At 49.7% G+C, this 19,164-nt stretch overlaps 7 protein-coding genes across 7 annotated transcripts; 1 reads left to right on the forward strand and 6 right to left on the reverse strand.

Moving 5' to 3' along the window:
- Positions 1 to 283: 283 nt before the first annotated feature.
- On the reverse strand, positions 284 to 1,118 carry FIBRA_02245 (uncharacterized protein; the record flags this gene model as incomplete). The annotated part of the gene is made up of 2 exons (XM_012324110.1): positions 284 to 819; positions 872 to 1,118. 2 exons carry the CDS (start codon positions 1,116 to 1,118, stop codon positions 284 to 286), a joined length of 783 nt encoding a protein of 260 aa, XP_012179500.1.
- Positions 1,119 to 3,126: 2,008 nt separating this feature from the next.
- FIBRA_02246 (uncharacterized protein) lies at positions 3,127 to 3,827 on the reverse strand (the record flags this gene model as incomplete). Its single annotated transcript, XM_012324111.1, has 2 exons — positions 3,127 to 3,662; positions 3,716 to 3,827. 2 exons carry the CDS (start codon positions 3,825 to 3,827, stop codon positions 3,127 to 3,129), a joined length of 648 nt encoding a protein of 215 aa, XP_012179501.1.
- Positions 3,828 to 4,504: 677 nt separating this feature from the next.
- Positions 4,505 to 5,373, forward strand: FIBRA_02247 (uncharacterized protein; the record flags this gene model as incomplete). Its single annotated transcript, XM_012324112.1, has 4 exons — positions 4,505 to 4,660; positions 4,721 to 4,768; positions 4,833 to 5,021; positions 5,092 to 5,373. The coding sequence occupies 4 exons, from the start codon at positions 4,505 to 4,507 to the stop codon at positions 5,371 to 5,373; spliced, it is 675 nt and encodes a 224-aa protein (XP_012179502.1).
- Positions 5,374 to 5,960: 587 nt separating this feature from the next.
- Positions 5,961 to 7,337, reverse strand: FIBRA_02248 (uncharacterized protein; the record flags this gene model as incomplete). Its single annotated transcript, XM_012324113.1, has 1 exon — positions 5,961 to 7,337. The coding sequence occupies one exon, from the start codon at positions 7,335 to 7,337 to the stop codon at positions 5,961 to 5,963; it is 1,377 nt and encodes a 458-aa protein (XP_012179503.1).
- A 498-nt stretch (positions 7,338 to 7,835) lies between these two features.
- On the reverse strand, positions 7,836 to 10,522 carry FIBRA_02249 (uncharacterized protein; the record flags this gene model as incomplete). The annotated part of the gene is made up of 12 exons (XM_012324114.1): positions 7,836 to 8,075; positions 8,137 to 8,368; positions 8,417 to 8,608; positions 8,658 to 9,035; positions 9,081 to 9,390; positions 9,446 to 9,514; positions 9,565 to 9,661; positions 9,737 to 10,034; positions 10,088 to 10,122; positions 10,170 to 10,204; positions 10,265 to 10,320; positions 10,371 to 10,522. The coding sequence occupies 12 exons, from the start codon at positions 10,520 to 10,522 to the stop codon at positions 7,836 to 7,838; spliced, it is 2,094 nt and encodes a 697-aa protein (XP_012179504.1).
- Positions 10,523 to 12,233: 1,711 nt separating this feature from the next.
- On the reverse strand, positions 12,234 to 13,516 carry FIBRA_02250 (uncharacterized protein; the record flags this gene model as incomplete). Its single annotated transcript, XM_012324115.1, has 3 exons — positions 12,234 to 12,536; positions 12,586 to 12,846; positions 12,905 to 13,516. The coding sequence occupies 3 exons, from the start codon at positions 13,514 to 13,516 to the stop codon at positions 12,234 to 12,236; spliced, it is 1,176 nt and encodes a 391-aa protein (XP_012179505.1).
- Positions 13,517 to 14,607: 1,091 nt separating this feature from the next.
- Positions 14,608 to 19,142, reverse strand: FIBRA_02251 (uncharacterized protein; the record flags this gene model as incomplete). Its single annotated transcript, XM_012324116.1, has 16 exons — positions 14,608 to 14,938; positions 14,993 to 15,145; positions 15,198 to 15,335; positions 15,386 to 15,526; positions 15,579 to 15,820; positions 15,876 to 15,991; positions 16,042 to 16,135; positions 16,200 to 16,364; positions 16,418 to 16,870; positions 16,923 to 17,213; positions 17,269 to 17,733; positions 17,783 to 18,352; positions 18,538 to 18,675; positions 18,730 to 18,879; positions 18,926 to 19,065; positions 19,115 to 19,142. The coding sequence occupies 16 exons, from the start codon at positions 19,140 to 19,142 to the stop codon at positions 14,608 to 14,610; spliced, it is 3,615 nt and encodes a 1,204-aa protein (XP_012179506.1).
- Between the last annotated feature and the right edge of the window lie 22 nt (positions 19,143 to 19,164).

Raw genomic sequence — 19,164 nt, forward strand, 5'->3', positions numbered from 1 at the left:
ACAACGTTTAGAACGTTCCGGGATATGCAAGCCTTGTTTGGCGTCCAATGGCTAATAAGTAGCGAACGATACGCTCAGTTTTGGGCCGGGCACGGTCCGAGTGCTACCTGAACAGCATGCCACTACATATAACCCTACGGTCAAATTGCGTCGGTAAGCATATGTACCCTCAGTTCTCTCGCTTGAGCAGTCGTGACCGCCTTGTCTGGTCATATAGTAGATGTAGATACTCATTATCGTCTCTCAGTACGCCCATTCACACAAATTGGAGCTGCATATATAATTACATAGATCGCTTCACAAATCTACCAATTTGATGCCAAAACAGATGTTCTTCTGGTTCACCTTCTTTTGCCCAAACTTCTCCTGAGCTCCATAGATCTAACCTCTTCACATAAATGTGACTAGGCCGGTCAAGACAGCACCCATCGAATACACTGCTCCAGAGCGGTGTCCAGAATCGCTGCCACCACGCGACATCGTCCCGTGGGCTCAGGACATGTTCGTAAAATAACAGCTGTCCACCAGGCTTCAGCACGAGCTCGACGAGGGCTGCCAACGTATCTTCCGGATTTGGTATGGAACATAGGGTGAGGACAGAGATGAGTGTGTCTACTGCATCGGGTCGACCCAGAGCAGATACAATCGATGCGACGTCTTCTGCACCGTATGGGAGGATCTGGAATGTGTCGGATTCTTCAGTGAACCCTGCAGCGTTAGCACGCGCGCGAATCTCAGCGTGCATAAGCCGATTGGGCTCTAATGCGATATATTTGGTGACCATGTCGCGGCTGAGATAATTGATGGTATGACCATACCCTTAAAGTGTCCGTGAGGTTTTTCCCTCGCGCCATTCAGCTCCCGTACATACCTGCACCGATATCCAGGACAACACCACGCGCGTTAGGTGGGATGAGATTCTCCTTCACAGGTCGCGCATTTTCATCAGTCTCATCTCCAAAAGGAATCCACAGATGCGACATGAAGACACGGGAGATTTGGCGAGGTCGGAGGAGCAGTAGAGGCTGTCTGCAGATATCCCGCAGCGTGGGCAGGAGAGCTGTCCGAATAGCCTGCCATAAATCGGAGAGAAGGGCCAACGAGGCTGATATTTTCATGGGGTAGGAGCTGCACGGTGGGAGTTTTGCGCAAGCCTGCGCGCTACCCAGCTGTAATTGGCGAGGGGCGGACGAGTGCAGGCCATACTCCCGAGTTACTTATGCGAAGTGTAGTAGTTTGGAATCAATAGGCAAGGCGCTCGACAACCAAATGGCTGACTCAGTACGCCCGTTCACGTGCCAGACCTCCACATGCGCAAACAACGAAGGCACCTGGCAGAGACTCGTACCCAAACGCGCCGAATTCGGGAAGACACGTCTGGGGCAGCCTTGCAGAGACTAGGGCAAGGGGAATTTGGGAGTGTAAATTTTCAGCGTATTAATTTGCCGGTAAATTAGCGGTAATTTACAGGAGTGGCCAAAACATGGTGTAAATTACGGTTGATCTGGAATGAGCACCCGTATCGGTGTGAGACTGTATGATCTGACTGGAAAGTCAATGATAAGCCTGCTTCACCCTTCCTTACTAGAAGTATACTGCAACACCCATCAACCTAGAGCTACACTTGCCATGAACGTTCTCGAAGTGAGAGGTCTCGAAAGCATTTCCCTTTTACGGCTATACTTCAAGTTACAGAATAGGCTCCTGCTTATTCTCCCCTATAAATCCCCCGACGAATCTGCATGTGATTTCACTCAGTTCTCTTTGGATGAAGACAGGGTCGCAGATGTGGGAGCTGGGAATACAATAAATTGGCAACTGGGGATAATGTTAGGAGCACGTACAAACAGCAATGGGGCTGTTAATTACATAGCGGACTCGGAATTGACCAAATTGACTCGTTAATTAGCGTCAATTAGCGCCCCATCATTGGCGGTTAATTTGCAGTAATTTACATGGGTCAATTACAGTATAGAAGCTTGGTCTTGCTAATTTACGGTAAATTACGGACCAATCCCAAATTGCCCTTGCCCTAGCAGAGACCCCCCTTCCAGAAGTGCCCGGCACTCTATGTAATAGTTGGCCACATTGGCCTTCTCGGACTGTGATTAAACTACCCGATTTCCCATTTTGAGTAACTACGCCTAGCAACCTAAGTGCGAGAGGCAGTCGAAAACATGAATTCAAGATTCATGGCCTATTACAGTATCTATCCTTTGAGACTCAAGTAACATTGTGGAGATAAAAAGATACTGGTGCATGCAGAAGAGGTTGAGAGAGAGAGCAACAGGCCACCAACTCTCCAAAACTTCGCTGGTGGCTATGCTCGAAATTTTGATACTATTTATTTGCAAATATAGCTGCGGCAACATAATTCCCAGAAGCTCTGAGAAAAAACTGCACTCTATCCATCCACAGAATTTCTCTTACAACTCTTTCCGATTGATGGTATAAACTTCCCTGGTCGCCAACGTTGACGTTTTCGACTGCCTCTCGCACTTAGGTTGCTAGGCGTAGTTACTCAAAATGGGTAATCGGGTAGTTTCATCACGGACCGGGAAAGCCAATGTGACCGTTACATAGAGCGCTAAGAGGGCGCTTTCTGGAAGGATGGGAGCTGACACGTCTGGGCACGAGACCATCTCAGATCAGCAAATTGAACAAAAGAATATAATACCATACAAATATCAGATAATCCGACATGGTGCATTATCCAGACAGATAAGCCCAGGTTTGAGCCGAGCTGGAGTTTACCGGAGACCACAGTCTGCATATGATATCTGTGCTTTTCTATGAAGAAGTTCAACTCATGTCTAGAATCATTACATGCGGCACATGAACAAAGTTTCAAACGCTCCGGGGTGCACAAACCTTGTTTCGCGTCCAATGACCGATAGGCGATAGCGAACGATACCTATAGTTCTCCAGTACGGTCCGAGTATTATCTCGACAGCGTTTCTCAGGCATGTCATTACATATGTATCCTACACAATCTTGTGTCGGTGAGCATACCGCCAGCTCTCTCGCTTGAGCAGTCGTGACCGCCTTGTCTGGTCATGTAGTAAATGTAGATACTCATATTCGTCTCAGTACGGCCACTCACACATAATGGAGCTGCATATACAATTACATAGATCGCTTCACAAATTTACCGAGCTGATGCCAAAGCATATTTTCTTCTGATTCACCCTCCCCTACCCAAACTTCTCCTGAGCTCCACAGATCCAGCCTCTTCACATAAATGTGAGTAGGCCGATCAAGACAGCACCCATCGAATACACTGCTCCAGAGCGGTGTCCAGAATCGCTGCCACCACGCGACATCGTCCCGTGGGCTCAGGACATGTTCGTAAAATAACAGCTGTCCACCAGGCTTCAGCACGAGCTCGACGAGGGCCGCCAGCGTATCTTCCGGATTTGGTATGGAACATAGAGTGAGGACGGAGATGAATGTGTCTACTGCATCGGGTCGACCCAAAGAAGATACAATCGATGCGACGTCTTCTGCACCGTATGGGAGGATCTGGAATGTGTCGGATTCTTCAGTGAACCCTGCAGCGTTAGCACGCGCGCGAATCTCAGCATGCATGAGCTGATTGGGCTCTAATGCGATATATTTGGTGACCGTATCGAGGCTGAGATAATTGACGGTGTGGCCATGCCCTTAAAGATATCCGTGAGCTTTTTCTCTCGCGCCATTCAGCTTCCGTATGTACCTGCACCGATATCCAGGACAACACCACGCGCGTTGGGTGTGATGAGGTTCTCCTTCACAGGTCGCGCATTTTCGTCAATCCCGTCTCCAAAAGGAATCCACAGATGCGACATGAAGACACGGGAGATTTGGCGAGGTCGGAGGAGCAGTAGAGGCTGTCTGCAGACATCCCGCAGCGTGGGCAGGAAAGCTATCCGAACAGCCAGCCATAATCTGGAGAGAAGTCCCAACGAGGCTGATATTTTCATGGGGCTGTAAGATCTGCACGGTGGGAGTTTTGCGCGAGCCTGCGCGCTACCCAGCTGCAATACTAGGCGAAGGGCGACAAGTGCAGGCCATGCTACCCAGTTATGGGAAGTGTAGTAGTTCGCAGCCAATGGGTACAAGGCAAGGTGCTCGATTGCTGACTCAGTACACCCGCTCACGTGCCGGACCTCCATATGCACAGACGACCGTAAGACAGGGACTCGAGAGTCAGAGACTGAGAATCTACTGACTTAGGGTCTGTCAGGAGCCACACGCACCACGGACTGCGCTATTTGTATGGTTTTTGACGGTTTTTTGTGAATAAAATCATTTGACACCAACTTGAAACCGTGAAATGGGTGGCCACCTTGTCGCCAGATCGGAAGCGAGAACATGAGGTCACCTTGTGCCGCGGTATGTACCGCTCTCCTCTGCTGCTCCGCTACTCTTGGGACCCTAGCTTCGCATCCCCCGCTACTTCCACAAACGCACTCATAGCCTATTTGCTGGACATCAACAACTAATTGTTGACCACATCGAGACTATGGCGCAAGCTCAGGACAAGACGAGTACCGTGAACGTGAAGCTGCTGCTAATCGGCAACTCGTCTGTGGGCAAGAGCAGTCTTTTGCTCAGGTTTTCGGACGAGCAGTGGCTGCCAGAGGATGAAGCGAGTGCGACGATTGGTGTGGACTTCAGGGTGCGCTGCTCGATGACTCGTGCTCCTCTAGTCAGTTACTGAGACTGACACGCCGAGCAGGTACACAAGATGGAGGTCAAGGGGAAGAAAGTGAAGCTCAGCATTTGGGTGTGCAACAATCCTGTATGCTTGTCAATCCCTTCGTATTGATCATTCATTTGCGTGCATTCAGGATACTGCAGGCCAGGAGCGCTTCCGGACCATTACATCCTCGTACTACCGCGGCGCGCAGGGTATCATTCTCGTATACGACGTTGCGAACAGGGAATCATTCGATGCGCTTCCACGTTGGTATTCAGAGCTTGAGACGTACGTCTCGCCGTCTGTCGTTAAGATCATCGTAGGAAACAAGGTCGACAAGGTGCCCATTGTTGTTCTGCCCACCGTCTAAACCCCACTCACCTTGCCCTACTACCTGACATACTTCATAGGAATTCTCGCGGCAGGTGTCCCACTCTGAGGGGCAGCATTTCGCAGAAAGGATGAACTCGCTATTCTTCGAAGCATCGGCGAAAACGTCGATAGGTGTCCGAGAGGCTTTCCAGGAGGTCGTCGAGAAGATCCTCGATACCCCGGAATTATGGGCACCGCTGGGTCATAAAGCACGCGGAGTCAGCGTCGGAGGGAGTGGTGCCGATAGCATGCCCGGCAGCATCAACCTCAGCCGAACTGAGAGCGCAGGCGATGCAGACAGCGGAGGTTGCGCATGCTGATCACGTTTGGACTGCATTCACTGTCATTGCTCTGGAATAAGCTTATATATGCTTTTGGGTACGTCCTTGCGTTGTATGGGTTTCATGCATGTTTTCTGACGCAACGGTGTTGAACAGAATGTATTATATAGTTGCCGTCATTGAATGCATGATACCTGTACTAGATGCTATTTCCTGACTGAGTGACGATGATACATTCCTCTAGACCGCTCCCGCCACAGGTTCACGCAAACGAAAAGCAGAACTGAAGTTCCAGCTTACTCCTTTGCAGCTGAGAAGTCGGCCAGTAATTCCCATCCATACATCGTAAAAGCGTGGTAAACGACGACGAGCGCAGTATATGAGATCCGGGACACTTACAACAATCTCTGAAAGAAGCCATTAGCAGATAATTATTGCTGTCAGTTTTCGTGCAATCCAGATCTAGTCAGAGGAAAAGAAACGATTGTATGTGTAGATGCGCCTAGTATAGCAAGGCTACAAAGGAGAACCAATAGAGCCAAATTCAGATATTAATCTTCAGGCGGTACATGCTTACCCACCCACCCATCCATCCATCCACCCACCTACTCATCTAAACCCATTATTCATGCTCGCGAATTTCTATCATCGTCCCCTGCCCGTGGGGGTGGAATGTTGAACGACGTCCCAATGGGACTCCATCCATCATCCGCCCTATCTTCCGCCCGAATGAGGCTCGCGATGCTCGCCGTATGCTGATGGCTCCGTTTTGGCGCACCACCCGTCTTCTGCTTCATGAGGGGTGTCGCAGAAGTCGGGATATTTGGGGTGATAGGTGACCGGAAGGTGATGTCCATCTCCTCTTCGTCTGACTCGCGGTCAGACAAATCTTCGACATCATATTCCGTGGCGTCGCGCATGATCCGTCCGTTTCCGCTGCGCCCTCGCGTCGGACGAGGCTCTTCAAGGTCATACAGCTCATACTTCGAGCGCCGGCTCCCGTATGCGCCCGAACTTGGCGGGGCGGTGGCGTTCGCGCCCTTGAGCTGTTCGGGCATGTAGAGGTAGAAGCACGCCACCGCGAGACACGACCCACCGACGACGTCAATCAGGTAGTGATGTGTAAGATACATCGTCGCCCAGTAGAGAATCGCGGTGTATGTCCAGACGTATCTGGTCGCCCAGGGGAAAAAGTGCGAGATGAAAAGCGCTTCCATCGTTGCGCAGCCCGAGTGAAGCGAAGGGAATGCGCCGAACACGACAGGGGAGTTTCCGAACGTTACAGCATAGCCATTGGAGTGGAAGAGTTTATCGATACGAGCAAGCCCGCCTGCGGATCCACGCACAGAGTAGTCGGCGGGTGTCAGGCCGTAGATGAGCTCATACCATGGCGGCGCGCAGGGAAGTAGGATCTGCATGATGACGCCAAGTAGGTTCATGTAGCCGAATGCACGGCTAAAGTAATGTAGGGCTTCCTTCGCCCTAAAGAGCCAGAGAAACGCAGCAACTACAAAGGGGAAGGTGAAATGGATCACGCCGTACGGGAGCCATGCCAGGATGTCAAGTACGGGGTGCGTGAAGCGCGTTAAGATGTCGGAGATGTTCGCTCCGTACAAGACTGACTCTAAGGTCGGGAGTAGGACAACCGATATACCGGGACGCTGCGATGGGGGGATAAATTTGGAGGCGAAGAAGGTGAGGACCCAAGCGAGGACCGGTGCAGCAGGGAGGAAGAACTGCGACGTCAGGGGGATGAGAACGGCTGTTATATAAAGGGTGGGTATCATGAACTTCAGGAAGCCAGGAACATGCATAATATAGATCCAGTAGGTCGCAAGAGCAGTGTGGAATATATAAATGGTGTCGGAGAAGGTGAACGAATGATTTTGCAGTTTTCTGATTGTGACCCGAGGAGAGAGTGACTTGTCCAGTCGGCCTACGGCTGCAATGAACGCTGTCCAGACTTGCTGGAGCGGTCGTGGCAGAGATGTCTGGGAACTCATAACGAATGCTGGGGGAAGATGTGAGATGTTCGTGAGGAGACAGGGAACAAAGCATACCGAACGAAGACTTACTACTCTTCCAAAGTGCCCAACTAAAGCAGAAACTGTGCCCGCAGTATTTCGTGAGGTCCGTCGGCCGTTGTCGTGATCGTGGTCGCAGAGAAGGACGAGGTTACGTAGCGAGTACTAAACGCCTGACAGCCTATGAACAAAAACGATAGATTAGAACGGTTTACTACGTAATTCGATACTGTATGCCTCCTATAAAAACTATCTTTATTTATTTCCAATACATCCATATTCAGAGTCGGCTGCATGCAATACGTATACCGTACAGTATAGCCTCGCTACATTTTCTTGGCCTTCCTCCCTGGTAACATTTTAACATTACCTGCTCCAAATCTTTCTATGCCTTGCATTTACCTATTTCTTTTCCCTGTCATTGAGTGTAAGATTGACTACAAAAAACCCCTTCCCAACTCATCGTTGTAACAGCTTTTACCATCTCATCGTGAATCCATTCAACTTCGTCTGCATATCTTGCAGTCGGTTTTTCCGACTTTCCAACTTGGCTCGTTTGGCGCTAATTACAGGATCTTCCACCATAAGTGCTGCCAAATGGCTGGATGCATCTTTGGCACTCAGCTCCAGCTTGGCCAGAAGGCGCTTCGACAGGTCGTCGACAAGCTCCTGGTTCAGATGTCGCTGAATAATCATGAGTACGTAGTCAATAATCCGCTATGTAAAACGTCAGCCATGCGTTCGCACAGTCAGAGAGATTGCTCATCTTGTATGCTACTTGGAAATATGCTCGGACATCTGCCATCACGAGCGTTTCTGGCTCGTACGGATAACTCGGAGTGTTATAAGTACCATACTGGGGAGCATAACTCTGAAGCCATTTTGATCGGATAGCGTTATAATATCGAGTGTTCACAGTCGTATAGGGAGCTTCCTCGCACTCCAGCACGCTCGTGAGAGCCTTCTGTGCATTCAGGACATGGCAGTCTATCTCATTGCGCATTATTCGGCTATGACAAAATCAGATTCGTTGGTCGTCACTCTTAGAGTGTGCACACCTCATGTGCCCCTCGAAGGCCCGAAATTGTCCGAAATGCTCTGAAATCTTCTCATCGACCCAGTGTCGCAGCGCATCAGTGACCTCGTCGAAGCACGCCTGGGACGGAGCATGCCACAGTTCTATCGACTTTTCGATGAGACATACTTTGGCGTCATATGGCGTATTATGCGGGAGTTCCCATCCTGTAGCCCTTGTTGTCTCGCGCCAGATTTGCACATGCATTACAGGAACCAACTCACTTTTTCATGATCGTGCGGACATCAGCTGAAGACACAGGCGCCAGCTTAAAGTCTGCAGATCGAAGATGGTATCCGAGCTGCTCGAGGTCATCAGCTCCCGAGACGAAACGGGAAACATAGGGGCTCATTTCAGGCCTAAAGTTCGGTGTAGTACAGGCGATCGCGAAAACAAAGCGCTCGTATATGTCTTGGGTTGCGTGGATGAAGTCCTTGTCTTCGTTATACCCATAAATGGAAGCGCGAAGGTCTGTACAGAAGTCGGCAATTCTGGCTACTGCTTCGGCAGTTGGGTCTCCGACAAGCATTTCCGGTAGGTCCTGAAGGTCGCGATCGCACTGTGCCAGTTTGTCGCGAATTTGTGCTTGGAGGTCGGGCAGACTACACATTTGAGTACCCTCTTAAATGACAGCATGGCACACGTACGAATTATGTATAATATTCATTAGAACCCTGCTGAGATGCTCGACAAGATTAGGGATCCCTAGATGATGTTGAAACACATCAGACTGGTACAATTCTTTCCAAGGCTCCTTGGTCGAGAAACAGTCTATAGCCAGACGGTTGAGTTCTTGTGGCGAAAGCCTTTTTGCTCGCTCTGTATCTTGGGGTAATCGCACGACGTAATATCCGAGTTTGAGCATGTGCTTGTCGTCTTTTCCTTGAATGATCTTCAGCCATGACTGTTGAGAGTTGACAGACCCATCCGATATTGCATCCGGCTTTGTCACAATGCCTGTTTTGTCACCTAATTTCAGTGAACTGCAGCGGTGACTATGGTCATGCTTCACCCACGGTACGATCTCCATTGGGATCAGCTTTGCGTGCCAGACTAGCTGCTTGCTGGTTCTCCATCTCATCTGTGACAAGATATTCATATTTACATCCTTTCGAAACCAATATCACATACCATTTGCGGGGACGGTCATGAGTATGCTTACAAAGCTCTCTTGAATATTCTTCTCCACGAGAGACCTCACTAACTCGATCATATTCTCATCCTCGTTCTAAATAAGACCTGCAACGGAGTGTCAGGTGTCTGCTGTTGTTGAAAATGATGAACAATAACCTGGAAGGTCTACAAAGGACAAATCCGTGCCGCCCGTTGCCTCAATGTCCACCACCACACTATCTGACGAGAACTTGTCAATTTGATTGCCCAAGGTGAGCGCTTCGAGTTGTTTCTTGCTCATCTCCTTGAAATCTTCCGGAAGCACACTCCGACTAAGAATTGCAGCTTGTGCACGTCGAAGCCAGATTTCTACACTGTCCTTTGAGGTTAACTCTGGACTGAAGGGTGCACGGACGCCACGCCTATCCAGGTAAATTCTGCAACTCCATTTTGCGCTGTTAGTAGAGACGTTGCATTCCATCGGACATCTGTTTCAACGACTATGAGGTACTTCCATATCGCTGAAAACGACTAGCAATACCTCGGGCAGGTACCACCGTCGCGGGGTACATTGATCTAGGATGGGGTGTGAATGAAGGCAGACGACGTCACGTTAGACTCACCTGCGTGATAGCCTCGATCAACGAGCTTTTCCCCGCTATATGGTGCGCAGGAATCAATGGTGGAACAAAATTTCATAGACACAGTTTGGAATTACCTGGCTGCCCTACGATCACTACTATTCGGGGAATCTTGATATCTTCCATGTTCGCCCTAGCGGAATGTAATAAATTCTAGAACCACAAAGAAATTGTTGTACACACCCCATGGCTTTCAAGTCTCTAATTAGGTTGAATATCACTTGACGCTTCCGCGCGTACTCCGTATCGGAAAGCACGAAAGAGTCCATGTATGGGTCGAGGCCGCCAGTAGAGCTGTCTCCAGAACTCCCCCGCCGAGAAATAAAGCGCTTCATGACTTCGGAGTGAATGGTATCTTCAGAGCGCGGGGTTCTCTCTTTCTCTCGACAGCATCGTATTTATGCATGACTTGGCCAGCGCTATAAATAACAACAAAGGAACCCCGCCTACATACAGAGTCTCTCAATGTGCATAATCTATTCCTCCGAAAGACAACACGATACGACTCACGATGCAGCTGATATCAACTTCAGGTTGGAATCCTCATGCGCGAGGCCTCGCTTTTGTCGGCCTTCGAGCTTTTCGGGCAGTCTAGTGCCATAAGCATACATGCGCATCATAAATAGCCCGATTATGGCACCTAACCTGCATAGAAACAATTGGCATGCGCATTTACCAGCTGCTGATGTGGTTCATGTATTGCCCAGGTAGCAGTGCACTTATCGACACATGGTAAGTCTGAAGCTAGAGTGGTCAATGCAAGCAACAAGAAACAGTATGGGTCTGCTGAACGATCGGAATAACTTCCTCATTGACACAGCACGTGGTTTCCAACGCATTTGTCGTCTTCATGATACGCAACGAGGTGATTCGAAGCCTTTATTTTTCGAATTTCGAAGAGCAGAATAGGAGATACAAGCGGGCCACGAGTCACAGCAGCAGATTCAAAGCATGAGAGAGAATATGATGTGTTCACCTTTATAAGAATAATTTATTCTTTTGGCCATGTTTTCGCCCTCGGTCATTTTCTGTGCTTTTCGTCTCGTCCTCTTCAAGCAGCGTGCCTCGCTCTGGGTCTTCCAACTTGTCCAAATGATATGCGGGAATTTTAGATCTAGAGGTGGTAATGTGATGTCGATGATAGCCCGCGCTCATCCGCTGATTCCGAATGATTACCAGTCAGAGCGACAAAGTGTAGCTGAGAAGAAGAGAGATACGCGAGATTTTAGAGCCAGTCCCTTTCATAGATCGTCAGCTTAGGTTCCAAACGGGACTCCAAAGCGGTAGTGTGTGTATCGCAGTATAAAATATTCCCAAATTGAACCGGCTTCATGAGAACACAAGGCTTCAAGAGACAGACTGCTGCATCAATTGGCAGGCCAATTCTTGCAATCTGATCGAACAGTGTGCGAGTGACATAACATTCAGAGAGGTAGTGAACTTGAGAGTTGATGCACAAAATAGTAGCACCCAGAGTAGTGGTCATAGTATTGACCGTATGTTTCAACAACGCTCTGGCCCACCTTAGTAGCGCCGCTGTACAGTGTCCCAAGGGGCAAGTCAGATATCTCACCTGATAGTCCTCCCTAAGCCATCCCTAAAGCTTCAAAAATGATGTTCGGGGTGTAATGAGGACAGTCGTATACGTATTGGAAGTTTGAAAGAGGCATACCTCAATTCCGAACTCAACTATGCAGTCAGGCTACGTTCATATTCATACCCTTGGCAGCCTAAATCAAGTGTTAATATTGAGAATAAGAACAAGGACATGCCAGTGGGCCGGAGATGCACATGCCAAATTGGAACATGAGTGCATCGAAACGGACGCCAGCTAGAACTTGGAGTGCTCAAGAAGAACGTTAATAATTCAAATCACAGCGCCACCGATGGCTGGTACTAGTCGAGTGGCGTGACCCGGACTGCCCTAACCCTCTTTATAACTACAGACTTACGATGCACATACATACTCTACAGCTTTGCTATGAGACAACTACTCAAGACCTCGCAAGTCTTACTTTATTGCACATCCGATGTCACTCTTGTCCCTCACCACAGCACCCATGGCGTCTGGTCGATCCAGGCGACGTTGCCATACTCCCCGCTGAACGGATACTGAAACACTTTTTCGACGCGATCGTACGGCGCGTACTCCTCGGGAGTCATCAGTTGCGTAATGCCCGCTTCCTCCCGCCCGGTGAGGTTGAATCCAGGGCCGTAGTCGCGGAATTCGGCCATCGTCGTGTTGAAATCGATTCGCCCGCCTGCGACACCTGCCCAAGGGATGTAGCCTGACGGCTCAATACTGTTATCGAGATACGTGTACGCAAAGATTGAGCGGTCCTGTGCGTTCTGGGGCACAGGTCAGCAATACTTGCCAAGGCGCAGCCGAGAAACTCACCCATGGCCTGCCCAGAGCACACTGACCCTCAATGTTCAGACTCGAGTTCGCCTTCCGCACCTCGCTGTCCACGATATACACTCCGTAGGAGTTCACAAAGGTCGTATTCGTCCCCTTCCATGCCGTGATCCCTCCGCCGCAACTGCGCAGGGAGAGCAGCGAAGACTGTACCCAGAGCGTCCCAAACCCATACAGGAAGTCTGTCTGGCCGGCGATCTCACTGTCGTATATGTACGTATTTCCAAGTTTACCAATGTAGATCTACCACCCGGGTTATTGTCAGGTCGTTACCAAGAATAAGTCATTGCTCGCTACGCACCGTGTCTTGATAGCTGTAGAAACCGCAGTAGTAGAATCCAGCGTTGGCATAGCTGATGCTAATCGCGAGGCTGGGGTCATCGGAGTACGGTGCGTAGTCGTTAACGAGGTCGATGTTGTACGCGCGGAAGTCTACATTCCCAAAAGGCGTCCCGGGAGGCACTGTGTTTCCATCCGGCCCTGCACCCGTCAAACTGGCATTGAGCGTAGGCGCGACGGTGAGCGTGCTCGTGTACGCGTTGTCCCCGGTGCCCGCGATGGCCGCCCACACGATGCTCACCGCGTTTTGGGTGCGGTCAGTGGGGGCAACAGTTTGGCCCAGAAGGGTGACGGGCCCAGGGCGAGTAACGTTAACCTGCTCGGTATAGTTTCCTGGAAGCACAAGGATGGTGTATGGTGTGGTGTCATTTGGAAGACTGAGGACGGCAGACTGGACAGTGGTAAAGTCGACATTGGCAGTGCCCGGAGGACCGACGAGAAGCGTATCAGCCGCACAGCCAGATAAAGGGTCAGCAGTAGGGTATTGGCATTCAGCGCGGCCAGCCCATACAGAGTCGCACAGGACGAGAACAGCGAGGGAAGAGACAAATGCCCGCGCAAGTGAGAAAACCATCTTGAATAAGTCCTACCGGGAATGAGACACAAAAGCGGGCCAGCCGAACAAGACAGTAGTATTTATGGAGCCCAAAAAGATCTAGGAGGAAGTGCAACGTCAACTCGTGCACCGCTGCCGTCCCATCTTCCCCAGGCTCAACTCACGCAGCCGAGCACGAGAATCGCGATCCAGCTCACCAAGCGTGCGGTCGCTCCCGGTCAGCAGGCCAGGCGGGAGTACCCGCTTATCCCGGTAGAGGCGCATTCTTCACCATAAAGTCAAGCAGCCGCCCCTGGCGCGCTGTCGCTAATGAACCAACACTGAACCCATGATCGACGTCTGTATTTGGCGGGCCGGGGCACGAGAAGAGAAGGCAGACTGTGTCTCCTTGTGAAATCGCATGCTGCAGCATCTGACCAACCTTCCTCGGAGATAATCCGCTACAAAGCCTGTGTGCCGGGAGGTCCAGTTGTGTGCGAGAACCGTTACATACTGCGCATAGACCTTTGCTGCGCCAATTTGAGAGCAAGCTAATAAGACCGCTCGCGAAATATACCCATAATAGCATGAAGAGGTAAGGTGACAAAAGGATAGTCATCACGAGTCGTATGAGTAGCGGAGGAGTGAAAACTTCGGGAGGCTCCAGTGTAGCGCTTTCGGAAAACCTTGGGGGTGCCTGATAAGCTACGTTTGAGCCACATATAGGAATTCTGTTGATCTTGGCGGACTGTATGCAATTGTAGACCGATTCATACCTAAGTGCCTCATGTAAGCGCCAAGTTCTGTAGCTTAAAAAATGGTGCAAGCCTACCCGCAGGAAATGACGTTTGGGTGAGATGAAAATAGAATGTATCTCAAATATGATAAAATACAGGAATAACATATGAAATTCTCGAGTTATAAATCAAACAAATAACAGCTATGACATACCGTTATCCTAGCAACTGAAAGCGACAGTAGTATGCTACATCCCTAACATTCCCTGTCACATTTTCCGATAATCTACAAGTAGTATTTCACTGACGTATTCATAAAGGGCATTGCCCTCAAAGGAACATGAAAGAAAGAGAAGACTACGCCCATGTATACATGAATTAGAGCACCCCTACTCACCCCCGCTTATGCCGCGCCCGCGTCCCCCCGTCCTCGTTCTCTTTGTCTACGTTTGTATAGAACGACGATGTTGACCGTTGTGCAGTGCGCTCGACAATTGACGTCCCGTCGCGGAAGCGCGTCCGGAATAGCACGTTCGCATTCGTGAAAAGTCCCTCCTTGAGCGACACGACAATAAATTGCGAGCCCTTGAACCGTGTACGGAAGAGCTGTCCGATGTGCTGAGTATGCGAAAGGTCGAGCGCAGCGTCGATTTCGTCGAGAATGTACATTGGTGCAGGCTTGAATTGGAGAAGTGACATGATCAGGGACAACGCGATGAGCGATCTAATGTAGCAGATTAGCGGGAAGTAATCTTTAGACAACGCAGCGCGGTCTTACCGCTGACCGCCACTCAATTCAGTTAAGCTTTGTTTCCATACGGATCCTAGCTGGACCTTGACCTCGAGGCCTTGCGTGAGGTCCTGGCCTTCAGGCGGTTGCAGCTTCGCGAAATTTCCGGGTAGAAGCTCCGCGAAAATGCCACCAAAGTCTCTGTACAAGTCGCCGTTATCAGCAGCGCCACTACGTATTGCATGAATCATACCCGTTAACTTTAGTCCAAGTCTTCTCTAGGGCGTCTCGTTTATATCTGTCGAGTTCCTCGATGGTCTCTTCAATCTTCTCCTTGTCTTTCAGGACGGTACCAAGCATTTTCTTTAACGAAGCTTCCTTCTTCTCGACGCTGGTAATAGTAGGTTAGCTGAAACATGTCCACACCAGACCACAACTTACGTGTCGATCATGTTCATAACTTTCGGGTTGATCTTCTTCTTCATACCCTTCTGTTGTGCTTCAAGCTCCTTTGCCTTCTCATCCAACCGGCCCACATCGATCGCTGCAAAATCATACTGAGAGCCTCGCTTGCCAAACGACCTATCACATCCGTCCGAATGAGCCTATTATGACTGTCGATGGGGGAACTTACTCGTGTTCCTCAACAATCCACTCATATTGTTTCTCCAGGTTTGAGACGAAATTCGTAGCAGAGGCCTTCTCCTTTTTCAAGGTCTGAACGTCATGCTCAAGCTTCTTGAGTTCCAGCTCAGCATCCGAGATCGCCTGCTTCTTATCCTTTATGATACGTTCCAGTTCCTTCAACTCATTGTCGAACCTAGTAAGCGTGGCGCGCTCCTCTTGCAATCTAGACTCTGCCTTGATGAAAGCGGCCTTTCCAGAGCGCATTTCAGTGGCTTACCTCATCCAAGAGCTACTAGACGCTTACCTCGCTCGATGCTATCTGGTTGTTTAGCTTCCCGAGCTCTTTGTGCATCTTCTCAAGACCGGCTCGGGCTTCTGCGAGACTCTCGTTCGCAGCTTCGATATCCTTCTCAAGCTGTTCTGTTCCTCACGTTTAGAGCAGTCTCGTAGTTCTTGGCCACATTGCATACCTAGCTCGAGCGTCGCTGTTTGCATCTCCTTCTGCTGGGTCTTCAAAACTACAGAGTGCTTCTGCAGCGCATTTTTCTGCTTCGAGACATCGGCCTGCGAGGCAAACGCAAGAAAACTTAATAATGTCTCATTTCCACAGGACTCTGGAAGCACGCACTTTAAGCTCCTCAATCTTCCCTTCTTTATTGTTCTTGAACTCGTCCATGTCCTTTTCAAGCTTGGTTATCTCTGCATTGGCATCCTTCTGCTTCTGCTTCGCTGCTTCCACAGCGTCGTTGAGATCGACAATGGTCTTCTTCACCTTCTCGACTTCTGCTCCCACCTAATGGTCTAAATAAGTTTCACAATAGTCAGGGCAAAGCGATCAAAGCGAACCCGTGCTGCGTTGCTGCTACCAACTTGTTCTTCGAGCAGATGCGTTTCATGTTCCTTGATCTCAAGCTCTCTCGACAGCTTCTTCCACTGGTTGCGCCCTTCTCTACCGGCATCCTCCTCTCGCTGTAGCATATCAAGTCGCCCTCGTGCCTCACCAAGTTTGCGCTCTGCTTCCAGAAGATCCTGCACCTTGATGAGGATACCACTCCCACTGGGTGCTGAGCCGCCGCTCAGAGTGCCCGATGGGTCATATACATCCCCGTCTAGAGTCACGGAGCGGACGCCGCCTACCTGCGGTGAGAATGTGACCAGTTTTGCAGACTCAGCGTCATCGCATATGATCGTGTTGCCGAACACGAATGCCATGGCGTTGGCAACTTCTTCAGGATAACCGACCAGGGAAAGAGCGAGACGAACTTTTCCGGGAGCAAGCTTCGTTGCAGCTTGCAATTTCTGGGTAGGTGATCTCACTATTGGATCCAAATCACCATGCACCACAACATACCTGAGCTGAAATTTGGAAGGCGTCGATTTTATTCAAGGGAATGATCGTCACTCGCTTCTTTAGTCTGCCGTTTTTGAGCAGCTCTTTCCCAACTTGCTCACTCTCGACAACGACATTGTACAATCTTCCTCCAGCGGTGATCTCTAGCGCGGTCGACTTGTTGAAATCTGTTGGCTCTAGTGAGATAAGAGATGCAACCAGTCCTTTCACACTGGAGCGATTGAAGTTTGGGTAAGGGAGCGCGTAGTCAAAATCGAGCGACGACAGCCGGTGTTTAATCGCATCTCGCGCCTAAAATGGTGATATAAACATAAAAACAAGATCAAAGAGTACTGCCCTGACGCACCTCTGTTAAATCTCGCACTTCAGCTTTGGCAATCTTCAGCGCTGCCTCACTGTGCTGTTCTTTCTCCGCATTCCATTCGGACTCTCCGACCTTCTTCTTGAAGTCATCGACTTCTTTTCGCATCATCTGCAGCCTTTTCTGGCCTTCGCCGGCTTCTCTCTCGACTTCCTTCCACTTGGCCTCTAACGATTTCAACTCTTTGTTGCTCATCCCGACCTTCACTCGGCTCTGTTCCTCTCCAGTTTTTGCCTGAGCCAGGCGCGCCTTTGCGTCCGCCAGCTGTCCCATATACCCACCACCTGTATTGCTCGCGCCTTTCGAGGAGAGACCTATTAATAAAGTTTGCAGAAGTTCCTCTGCATTCGAAAGCGCGGTTTGTAGCGCAATTTGCTTATCTTTGACCGCTCCATGAGATGATGTGAGTTCCTCTACTTGCCCTCGCTTCAGCGTGATGCTCTCCTCCAGCTATAGCACCAGTAAACAGGTAAAACTACACCGCATACTCATCACGCACCTCTTCAAGCTCTTTCTCGAAAGCTTGTAGCTTCCCCTCTTCGTCAGAGATTGTACCTGTCTTGATCTCGACCTGCGTCCGCATCTTGACAAGCACTTTCTCCAGTTCACTAACCTCTTCTTCCAACTTTTTAAATTTTCCGTCTTTCCTGAGCTCCTTCTCCCTTTGTGCTTCCACCTCTTGGGCATCGTTCTCCGCTGCCTCAATCTCTTGCGCGCACTTATCCTTCTCCTTCCGAGCCTTTGTCATCTCCTTCTCTTTCGCATGGATCTCAGCCTCCTTTCTCTCCACTCGCTGTCGCCCCTCTGTCCATTCCCATGCACGTAGCACACGCTCGATGCGTTCTAATTCTGAACATGCCTTCTGCCATTGCAGAAATGAGCGCTTCTCCGCGCGAAGCGTATCGAGCTTCGGTGTAATTTCCTCAGCGAGGAGCGATGTGATTTCTCGAACGCGTTTCTCCTTCTTTCCCATTGTCTTCTTTGCCTTTTCTTTTCGTTCTTCGAACATACGGGTACCAGCTGCCTCCTCAACCATGCCCAGGATTTCTTGGGGGCGCATGTTCAGAACCTATGATGCAATTAGATACCCCATGTTAGTTAGTTGAACCAGTACGTAGATGCAGCGTAGGTCTGAAGGCCATCCCATGTAGGTATGTCAACTATACAGATGGAGCCTTCAATGGCGGGACGGGTCCATGCAGATGGACTCGCAGCTAATTCCAGAGCATTTTTCGTCACGAGTAATACGCTTACCTTGGTGATCCGACCTTGCATGATTAGAAAATTCGGATTATTGATATTTAGTTGCACACTTTGGAACAAAGTCTGGATGGTGTGCTGCTGTGATTTGTGGCCATTGAGAAGATATTTGGAAATATTAGGGAGGGCAATCTGGACAAGTGTATCAGGAAAAATCGAATATGCTTAGGTCTATTCAACGCGTACCTGTCGGGTAACAGTGATTTGCTTACAATTTTCTAATCCAACAGGACTAGTTGTGCGATCCGAGTTGTCGAACACAATGGTTACGCTTGCTTTGGTAATCCCCGCTTGGCCGCGTTTGTAGATGAGGTCTTGTTGATTTTGAGCTCGCATCTACAAGCAATGGATAGCTGCAGAATCTCTTGTATTTCTGACTTACGGATGTCATGTTGGTGATTCCAAGGACAAAACATATCGCGTCGAGTATGTTCGACTTGCCGGATCCATTGAGTCCAGTGATCGCATTGAATGAGGGGTCCCATCCGATGATTTGAGTGCGAACAGGATAGGACTTAAATCCTACGCGACTAAGTAGGTCATCCAAGAGTAAAGGTGCTAATAAGCGTACCTTCGAGCACCAATTCTTCTATACGCATGCCTGCTCACCGTCCGACTGAC

Source organism: Fibroporia radiculosa, assembly GCF_000313525.1.
Source record: "Fibroporia radiculosa TFFH 294 genomic supercontigs, scaffold1147, whole genome shotgun sequence".
NCBI lineage: Eukaryota > Fungi > Basidiomycota > Agaricomycetes > Polyporales > Fibroporiaceae > Fibroporia > Fibroporia radiculosa.